Source organism: Pteropus vampyrus, unplaced genomic scaffold (assembly GCF_000151845.1).
Source record: "Pteropus vampyrus isolate Shadow unplaced genomic scaffold, Pvam_2.0 Scaffold23, whole genome shotgun sequence".
Taxonomy (NCBI): domain Eukaryota; kingdom Metazoa; phylum Chordata; class Mammalia; order Chiroptera; family Pteropodidae; genus Pteropus; species Pteropus vampyrus.
This window is the reverse complement of record NW_011888804.1, coordinates 249,741-260,207: the sequence shown is the minus strand read 5'-3', so window position 1 is coordinate 260,207 and position 10,467 is coordinate 249,741. Positions and strand designations below refer to the sequence as shown.

The following is a 10,467-nucleotide window of genomic DNA, read 5'->3' as shown; positions in this document are numbered from 1 at the left end:
AGACTTGATTCTCATGGACCGAGCCTGCCTTGTGCCGGAAGGCCCTCCCAACAGCCCTGCACACCCCGCCATCCATCTGCCCTTGACTCACTGTTCGTTCCCTTCGCCTCAGATGCTGGAGGCTGACTGGGACTGCAGGCAAAAGAGCCAGATCCAGCACCAGCTCGAAGCGTCTGTCAGCCTTCACCCTGGACGAATCCCTTCCCATCCCTGAAACTGGTCCACCAGGTGGCATGGCCTCTGCCTGCCTGCCTAGCAGGGTGTACTGAGGAGTCAGTCTCCACGCCTTGTTACAGCCTCACCTTGGAGGTCAGCTGCCACAGTCGGGGCTCCAGGACGTTAGGCTGGTGGAGTGGACGGATGGCCCCCAGGGCTGAACTTCAAACATCGGTCACAGGAGCTGACCCCGCTCTGCAGTCCTGCAAAGGATGCAGCCCCTCCCCCCACTCTTGTCCCTTGGTCGGTCCATGTGGTTCTGAAGTCAGCACACGGGTTTGTTTCCCAAGCTGGCCCTCGCCCCCAAGGTGCAGGAACCTCTCCCCTCCCTTCCTGTCAAGAGGGGAGGACCCAGTCAGCTGTGGCCTGACGTGGGGTTAGGACTTGGCCCCAACCTGATGGCTGAGATGGCACGCTGGACCAGACTCTGGGACGCTGCCGACTTTTCTTGGGAGGCCGCGAGGTGGACGCCTGGGCTGGAGTCTGCACCTGGGGTTCTAGCCTGACGTCTACCACTTTCAAGCTGGGACCTTGGACAAGTCCCTTAGCCCCTTCGGGGTTTTGCTTTGTTTTGCCCGGGGATTACCCTTCCCCGGCCGGGGGCGGTTGGGGGGAGGTTTTTTGGGGGTTCTTTCGAGTGGTGCGGGCAAGGCGTGCAGTAACTTGTGCTCATTATTAATGCTGGCGCTTTTTGGAGAATTGGGGTGCGCCCGGCTTCACGGGGAAGAAGTGGGCCTCAGCATCGGGCCTGCATTTGCATCCTGGGCGGCCACCTCCTAGCTGTGTGACCTCTGGTAAACTACTCTAGCCTTTCGGGCTCTCGGTTTCCAAATCTGGGGGATTAACGCCAGCCCCCATCTCCCCGAGCTGTTACGGGAATCGCCGAGAGAGTCCACGCAGCAGGGAGCCAGCGCTGCTTACCAAGGAACCAGGCTCCCAGGCTGCGTTCCACCGGCTCGTTAGTTTCATGGCAAAGTGCAGCCACCCGCCATCTGTATACTGTATTTTATCAATTCCTAAATGCACATTTTTTTTCACATTTAACATCTTCGAAATCAGGAAGAGCCTTGAAACCAACAGCATCTTAACGTTATCATTTGCAGCATTTTTTTTCTCTCATACCAACGGATGAAATAACGGTGCATCAGTTAGACTCGATGCACTACGGATGCCCCACACATGCGCCGCTAAACAGAGTGTACAGATCTGGAAACTGAGACCGGAAGTACCCTGCACGAGGTCACATGACTCTAAGAGACCACTCTCAAATCCTTCAAGTATCAAAGTCATTTTACTTTACTACAGAAATCATGTAAAGAAAGTCATGTTAGCAAAATCAGAGATTCACTAAATATCAGTGAAATCATCGCTGGAACGTCAATACCATCCTTTCCGGCATTCTCTTCTCCCCAAGGTCATTCGTGGGACCAGAGGATCAGAAACCCGGAGGCCCCGCAGGTGGCTGACGTAAGCAGGAGGTATACAGTATGCTTCACTTTCCTTCTGCTTTGTGGATTTCTTGGTCCCACTTGCCCTGCCGAGGCCAGGCCTTCAGGATGTCCAGTTCTGCAGCTGGGGACAAAGCGATCGTGAGAGAACCTCGCCTCCTTCCTCCTTGGATGGCTCCGAGGGGAAACGAATGAGCAAGTGCAGTGTGTCCTCGTGGCACCGAGATGCAGTCGTCTTGGTGGGTGGTCTTCTCGAGTCTGAGAACCACCGCCTTGGGTCTACGTCTGCTTCCCAGACCGGAAAGAGAACCTGGGTGGAGAGAGAGCAGGGTCAGAGGGAACAGAGAGGACGAAGCAGGGGCTGCCGGGCCCCCTGCCCGATCTGTAAGAGACTCTTGCAGGCCATCGACGCAGACGGTTACTCAGGGCTCGTGACGGACAGGCACTGCTGGGGGGCTTTCCATCCGTCAGCTCGTTTCGCCCTCGTAACAACTTGAAGGCAGTACAATCAATCTCCCTCTGTTATCAGTGACCAAACTGAGGTTCTGTAAGGTTAGGTAGCGGGCCCAGGTCACAGAGGAAGTTGTGGACCCAGAGACCTAACTTAACCACTGTGCTACGCCGGTGACTGGAGTCGGCCCCTTTCTTTTTTAAATTTTCCATGGTTTTATTGTAGAGGAAGCAATAACTTCTCAATGTTACTTGTAAAACAGATCTTTGCAAGAATAAAGATTCACATGTGAGTTCTTGGATAAAGGAGCTAAAATACAAAGATATTCCCTGAGACATGAATACCAAACTGCCCCTGTCATAGGCAGATTTGAAAAGGAAGAACGATGTCTGGGGTTGACCATGGAGTTTCATCTCAACACTATTTCCTGCAAAGATGGCCCTGCCCTGAAGAGTCAGTGGTGGGCTCTGGCTCTTGCTTCCTGTCAAAGTCAAGCCCACTGACTGCTGCTAGCGCAGGGCCAGCAGTGGCTGGGGCGAGCCCCGGGCTGTTCGATGCAGGGCTTAGTGCTGTGCCATCCTCCCCTGCGACTGCACACACTCCCCCACCCTACCCCCAGCACCCTACCTCCGGAAGTGACATCATCCCCGCCCAGTCATCCAAGCCAGGAAACCGGGAGTTGTTCTCAACTCCTCCCGCCACCCATCTGCTATATTTTAGTCATCATGCCCCAAATATGTCCCTAATTTCACCACCTCTCATCTCCTCCCCTGCCGTCCCCCCAGTCCAAGCCACAGCAGCCTCCTTGTCACCACCTACAAGCCACTTGTGTAGCGGCCAGAATGCCTGTGTCACTATGCAGAGCTGACTAAGTCCTTCCTCAGCGTAAGCCCTTCCATAGCTCCCCACGGTCTGCAGGACAAAGATAAAACTCCTTCTAGCATGACCTACTTCTTCAGAAAGTCTTTTTTTTTTTTTTTTTTTTTTTTTTTTTATGCCTACAGCACCTGGTCTTCCTAGGTGGTCTCCCATCCAAGTACTAACCAGGCCCGACCCTGCTAAGCTTCCGAGACCAGACGGGATCGGGCTTGTTCAGGGTGGCATGCCTATAGACACAATAAGCTCGCCTTGACCAGGAAATCGTGGCTTCATGCTCTTTAAACATGAGGCCTCAAGCTCGCTAGTGCCCAAAACAAACATTTTATTTCTGCTACATCAGGCTCAAACTCCAATTAAGTGACCCAGAGAGCTCCCCCAGAAGAGGCAGAAAACCCGGCAGAGTCCGCCTTCCCGGACACTCAGCCAATGGGAGCCCTATGTAAACACCTTCGCAGCCACGCCCGGTGCAGGTGGAGGTGTTGTCATTATCTGACCTCAGGACACCCTTCCTGGGGGCAGAAACGCTCCCCACGGCCCTGCTTTGGCCCTGTGTGGTCTGGTCTCTCCACCTCGCCTCCACTCCCCGCTGTTCAGCCGCCACGGTCTCCGCGCCACGAGCTGACTCCAGCCTAGGCCTTTCCACCCACCGTTCCCTCTGCCAGGAAAGCTCTTCTCTCACGTCCTTTAGGTCTTTCAGGGCTCAGCTGGACGGACACCTCCTCACAGAAGCCTTCCAGGATGTCCCAGTGCTAAAGTAGCCCCCTATCGACTTCTCCCTCAGCACCCTATTTAATGGTCTCAGAGCACATAGTTATCTGAAATTGTCCTGTTAATACATTTCCTAACCGGGTCACCCTCTGACGGCGCCTTCTAGAATGTAAGCACCACGTGGGCAGGCTTTGTGTAGGTCACTGCACCTCCAGCACCTAGAACGATGCCTGGCTCTCAATATATACTCGCTGAAGGAATGGATGAATTTGGTTTCAGGTGGTGTGGTCTGACAAAGCAGCCGTTTCCATGCAGCCATTCCAGAAAGTCAGGGAACATTTAACCAAAGTGAGTAGATGCACATTCTACAGGCTGTTGGCCCCCTACATCCATCTCCTCCCTTGTCCACCCTCCTCTCAGCTCCAGGAGGCGGACCTGTGGGCAGGATGTCAACAAGCGCCCGGAGCTCCGGTTTCTGGCTGGGCTGAGGGGGAGGCGCCAGCAGGAGCTGGGAAGGTGGGAGGAGGAAGGTCACGGTTATTACTCCCTGGCTCCGCCCCTGCAAGTCCTCGTCGGCAGGCCGGGCTCCTGTCTGTCTCCCCTCTCTCCCCCTCACAGTCCCCTCCCCTCCGTCTTTTTTGGCCCCCCTTGGTTTTTCTTTTTTCCTTGGGGGGCCTTTCTTTTGTTTCCCCCCTTTTAACTTTTCTTTTTTTTACTTTTTTTCGTTCCTTCCTTTTGGGTGGGCCTTTTTTGGCCTTGTTCCCCGGTTTTCCTTCTTGGTTTTTTCCACCTTTGGGGATTTCCGGGGCGGTTCCGCGGGGGGAGGGGCGCGCGCACAGAGCTTTTCCCCCGCAGCACTGTCACAGCAGGGGTCGCTGAAGGGCACCCGGGATCCCATCGCTGGGGGAGCGGGGCTTGTGCTGGGGTGGGAGCAACGGGATGGATGTCTACACTGCTGTATGGACAGATTTTTAACACTGCTTGATGTCCATTGACAGGCGGGCGAGTAAATAAAATGTGGTCCATCCACACGCTGGAATATTATTCAGCCCTAAAAAGGACATCCTGACACAGGCTACAGCACGGAGGAGCCTGGAGGGCATCATGCCGCGTGAATTAGACCAGACACAGGAGACAAATGGTGTGAGATTCTGCTCTTGAGGTACCTGGAGTAGTCAAATTCACAGAGACAGAAAGCGGAACGGTGGGTGCCGGGAGCTAGGGGAAGTGGGGAGGGGGAGTTAGTGTTTAATGAGCACAGAAGTTCAGGATGGGACGATGAAAAAGTTCTGGAAACGGATGATGCGATGGTTGTACATCGTCAATGTACTTCATGCGACTGAACTGTCCCCTTAAAAATGGTTAACTGTACATTGTGTGTCCTGTATATTTTATCATGATTTCAAAAAACTAAAAAGAATCCTTTGAGCTCAGTTCTCCAAGCCTAAAGGATATTTCCACGTACCAGCCAAATGGAGGCCGCTGGCTACACGTGGCTTCTGCGCTGTCGAAACAAGTGTAAAATATACACCAGATTTTAAGGGCTTACTATTTTTTTTTTTTTATTTTTTACGCCTACAGCACCTGGTCTTCCTAGGTGGTCTCCCATCCAAGTACCCACCCTGCTTAGCTTCTGAGATCAGACAGGATCGGGCTCGTTCAGGGTGGCGTGGCCGTAGACAAGGGCTTACTATTTTTTAAAAAAGAACGTAACATATCTCATTGACCATGCTTTATAGTGATCACATGTTGAAGTGATAATATTTTGGATATGTTGCGTTAATAAAATGTATTATTAAAATAAAAAAAAAGAGTGCCTAATAAAAAAGAAAACAAGAGTGCTTAGTGAAAAAAACACACACACACACACAAGGAAGCAGGATGAAGTGTTAAAAAAGTCAGTTACGTATTGAAAACACATCCACGCAAAACAATATGCAGTTTATGACACAGCGAACAGCATATCGGAAGGACTGGGGAGAGGAGGGCCAGGAAGTAGAGTGGGAATTAGGGGGGTGGGGGACAAAAGGGGGGTAATGAAAACCAACCAGAAAGGGGTCTTGAGCTGACAATGAAGGAACTGAGGACCACGCACTTAAACCTATTCCTGAGATCCAGAAAGGAAAAAAAGAAACAATTCTCTCCCTCCTTTCTCTTGAAACGAAGGCATATTAAACCCGCCCTGGGAGGTAACCCCAGGTCAGAATTGCTGACCCCTCAAAAATATTTCCACGTGAAATGAGCGCCCACAGCGTCCTTGGGAGACAGGTCAGTGCTGCATCTTCAGGGCTTGGCATGACTCTCGCACACAACACAGACTCGGTGACCGAAGGAATGGAAGAAGGGAGGTCCCCTCCTTCAGTCGCCTGCCAAGCTGCCCTCCCTCAGAAGCGGGACGAGTGGAGGGCAGAGGTGGCAGCCTGGTGGCCGAGGGCCCAATGAAGCCGGCAATGGCGGTTCATCGGGATTGCACGATTTTTATTTTACTTTACGTTTTTATACTTTTATTTTTCTATTATTATCATTACTATTATTTTTCGATTCACAGTCTTTACTTTTAAACTTAAATTATTTGCCAGCGTCTGGAAATCAGATTCCGTGAACAAACCTTGTTCCTCGGCTTTTTTCAAGAATCAGAAACTCTGGCAGCATGTTATCCCTCAGCTAGATGGAGCTGAGGGACAAGCGTCCCCCCGACCCCCCTATCCCCCTCACCACTCATCCACACTAAGCGCCTGGCCCCAGAAGGCATTCGCACTTGAAATCCCTGACGGAGGCTCTTTCTCAGTTTCCATGGAAGAGACAGGGGCTGGTAAATGACACCTGGTGACCGAGAAGGCACATCTCCAGGTGTGATCCAAGGGTTCCCCACATCAGAAGAGCCCTGGGGATGTGTTAAAAATCCAGATTTCTAGGCCTCATCCTCAAACCGTTGACGTGATTGCTGAGAATCTGAATTTTGCACAAGTGTCCCACACCCTATGGTTTGAGGCGTAGCACCCAAAGACACAAGTGCTTAACGGTGGTGTGTGAACTTGAGGGGAGTATTCAAAGGGAGCTGCATCACGTGTCCCAACGCTGGGACACACAGGTATCCTCCAGAGTTGGAGGAAAGAGGCGATGAATTAGTCCCTTAAATTCCAATAATTATGGTTGCTGTGTTTTTCTTATTGTTGTAACATTGTTTCTTGGTTATTGCTACTATATCATAGGGAGGCAGTGGAGTGTAGCATCTGGACTTCCTTCGATTCAAATCCTGACCTCACCATTTACTCTCCCTGGGACCTTCCTTGGACACGTTACTTTACCTCTCAGTAGATACTTGTAAAATGGGGCAATGACAGTTCCTCCCTCACAGGGTCATTGTGATGAATCGATAAATTAATATACGTCAAGTGCTTAGACTACTGCCCGGAAGAGATCGTATTACACGGCACTGAGTTTCCTATCGGCTGCAGCCCCCACGAGGAGAGCAGGCCCTCCCCGCCCCGGGTGGCTGGCCAGCCTCCTCTCGCCCCAACTCCTGCCTTGACTTGGTGGTGACAGGGCTCAGCAAGGGAACTTACAGTTTCCTTATGATCGTCCTCTCCTCCTTGTTACTGCCGGCACTGCTTGTCCTGGCAACAAGAGCATCCTTTTCTCTTCCTCCTGGGCCTTCTCTTGGTGGAATCAGGCCACTGGACAAAAAGAGGGACAAATAAATGGGTCGTTTTATCGCAGACCCCTGTGAGGCTCTGAAAGTGAAGAGTCTTTGTAATTATATGAATAACATCATCACTGAAAGTTCTGGAGTCAGAAAGATTCCAACTCAGATCATGAGAATCTTCCCTGCACGTTTCCAACGCCAATATCTTTTTTCTCTTGTCTGATTACACTGGCCACTACTTCAAGTTTGTCCCCTTTGTAGGAATAGGACCATGTACGAATTCTCTAACTGGAGCCTTGATTTCATAATTGGTAAAATTTGGATAATAAAAGTACCAACCTCCTAGGATTGATAAGAGAGATAATAATACATCATTATTGCATTCAACAAATATTTACGAAGCAATATACTGTGCCAAGGTGCTATAGATATAGCAAACGAAGAAAACAGACAAAATGTCTTTTCTCATGCAATTTATATTTCAGTGGGGAAGGAAACAGTGAACAAATAAATAAGTTAAAAAAAAAGTATATAGTAAGTCACGTGGCGATAAGTGCTAGATTGAGATTGACAAGATTTTGAGGTCAGGTGACCCAAAGAGGGCCAGAGTATGACCCTGGATTCGATGTGCACACGTTGAAAGGCTGTTCCCGCTCGCTTGCTCAACGGGGGCTTGCTCAACAGCAGCCATATTTCCTATGACTCAGAGAAGTGCTGTCTGCAATACCAGATGAGAACAGCAAACAAACAGAAGCGACGAGGGAGGAAAGAGGCGGCCAGCCCCTGGTGCCAACCCGGAGGCCTCGGCTGCAGTTCTTTCTTTACGTCTGAGAGGAACTCCGGGACCCTTCCCAGCTACGTGGGGCGATACGTTTCCTTTCGTGCTTAAGCTACTTTGAATTGGATTTCTGTCACTTGCAACCGAAAGAAGCCTGACCACAATGAAGCATTTCAAAGCGTGACCCAGTAAGCTCGTTAGATCCACTCAGCTATCTTGCTGTAGTGCCGACTGGCAAATGTGTGCCCGGAGTGTTTTTTTCTTGCCGCGGACTGAATTATGTCCGCCCAGAATTCATATGCTGCAGCCCTAACCCCAGCTGTGACGGCATCTGGAGATGGGCCTTTGGGAGACAGGTTCAGATGAGGTCACGAGGGTGGGGCCCTCGTGATGGGATTAGCGCCCTTGTAAGGAGATATCGGAGGGCTTGCTCTCTCTCTCTCCACCATGTGAGGTCACAGCCAGAAGGAAGCGGTCTATAAGCCAGGACGAGTCAGGAGCAGCCATGTTGGTACCTCTACCTTGGACCTGTAGCCACCAGAACTGTGAGGAAAGAAATTTCTCTTGTCTAAGCCACCCAGTCTATGACGCTTTGGCAGCCCAAGCTGACTGAGACACCCATTCAGGTAGGAGTATCAGAGAGCAGAATTCATCCTTTTGTCTCCTTCTTTGCAAAGAGCTGGCACTTAATACTGAATATTATTTGTATTTTTATTATAATAAATATTATTTCAAGAGGCAGCATCTAAAAATTCCCATTTTCCATGATCTATTGTTACATAACACACTAACACTTAGGGATTTAAAACAATAATTTATGATTCCTCACGATGGCTCTATTTCTCACAATTGGCTTGGTGCGTCCCCTGCTAGTTCTCAGGTGGCTGCATTCGGGGGCGCGGATCTGCTGGGGACAGCTATGGCCATCAGCTGGGGCACCTCGGTTCACACCTCTCCAGGACCACGAAAGCAAAAGCCTCGAGGCCTCTTAGAGCCCTAACCCAGGAAGGCCAAAGAGCATCGTTCCCACCACGTTCCACTGGTCAAAGCAAGTCACAGGGCGGCCCGGATTTACGGGGAGAGAAGAGACTCTCCCTCTCGATGTGAGGGGTGGAAGAGCCTCATCGCCGGAAGCATACAGAACGGGAAACCCGTGGGGGCCATCTCTGGAAACAGCCTACCATATCCGCCTGCAATCCCAAACGAGCACTGCGGAGCCTGGGCCTCCAAACCGCTGCTAAGAGAACACCTCGGCTGACATGCCGGCTTCGCGAGCCTACCGAACACGAGAGACTAAACGGCCCAGCTGTCCGTCTCCTGCCTGCACCAGACGGCGAGTGCACATCTGCTCTTCTCTGGGAACTCAAAACGGCAGCGAGAGCGTGTTGCTTTATTCGCCAACGAGCCGCTCACGGCATCAGCAGTTTGGCAGTTCCTGTTTTTAACTACCTGTGTCTGACGTGCTCATTAAGTGAGACAAAGACAGGCCTTTCCAGTACCATGGTGCCGACCTCAGCAGGAGGCAAGTGATCACACTCCCACTGGCAGGACTCGGCCCTCTTGGGTTTGCCTCCCCAGGGCGTTTCACTTTCCTGCTGTTCTCTTAACCATGCTCCATCGAAACAGCTGCAAGAGTAATATCACTCGGGCTGTGTTATGAATCAGGACATGTCCTCGCCCTTACTTTGAAACTTTCAGAGTCCAAACGGGCTCTGATGTCAGGCTGAGGTCACATCTCACGGTTGCCACCACCAGCAGTGGACTTTAGCGGGTATCTGACCGATCTGAACCGAGATCGTCTTGGGGATGTTACTGTAACTCGTAGGCTTGCTGTGAACACTGACTGAAACGAGGCTTGGGACATACGTAGCAGCGCACCCGGTAAGCACCGGTAAACGTTAGCTGGCGCTGCATTTTTATTCTCTTGGTCTTTCCTTCTTCTGCCTCTACAGAAATCTGCTTTGTTGAGCTCGGTGTTTCCCAGAATCATTCAACCACAGAGCCCCCTTTTCAAGAAATACCTACGTGAAAGACAACATTTTGGGAAAGACAGTCGCAGATGGATATAGCAAGGTACAGATCTTCCTTATTTCTTCTCCTCTTTGTCCTATAGTCAGTCCCTTCTCTATACAAATTATTGTGATCTTTTGTAATTTTAATTTTTATGTAATTCCAAACTTACCGAAAAGTTGTAAGATTAGTACAAAGACTTCCCAAATACTATTTGCCCACATCCCCTCATTGCTTATTTATGTTTCTCTATCAATTGATTGATCCATTCATCCATCATCTATCCATCCATCCACCCACCCACCCATCGATCCACCCATCCATCCATCCA

General features: G+C 50.7%; 1 protein-coding gene and 1 pseudogene across 1 annotated transcript in view; both read right to left on the bottom strand.

Annotated features, from left to right (window-relative positions):
- Nucleotides 1-1,488: 1,488 nt before the first annotated feature.
- Nucleotides 1,489-10,467, bottom strand: part of RILPL2 (Rab interacting lysosomal protein like 2) — a 10,201-nt gene continuing 1,222 nt past the window's right edge. Inside the window, exons 2-3 of the mRNA XM_023528171.1 lie at nucleotides 7,269-7,379; nucleotides 1,489-1,974 (exon numbers count right to left, since the gene is read on the bottom strand). Coding sequence (XP_023383939.1) covers nucleotides 1,944-1,974; nucleotides 7,269-7,379 — 142 coding nt within the window. The 3' untranslated portion in view covers nucleotides 1,489-1,943. The remainder of the gene's footprint in view (nucleotides 1,975-7,268; nucleotides 7,380-10,467) is intronic.
- Nucleotides 3,111-3,229, bottom strand: LOC111737110 (annotated as a pseudogene).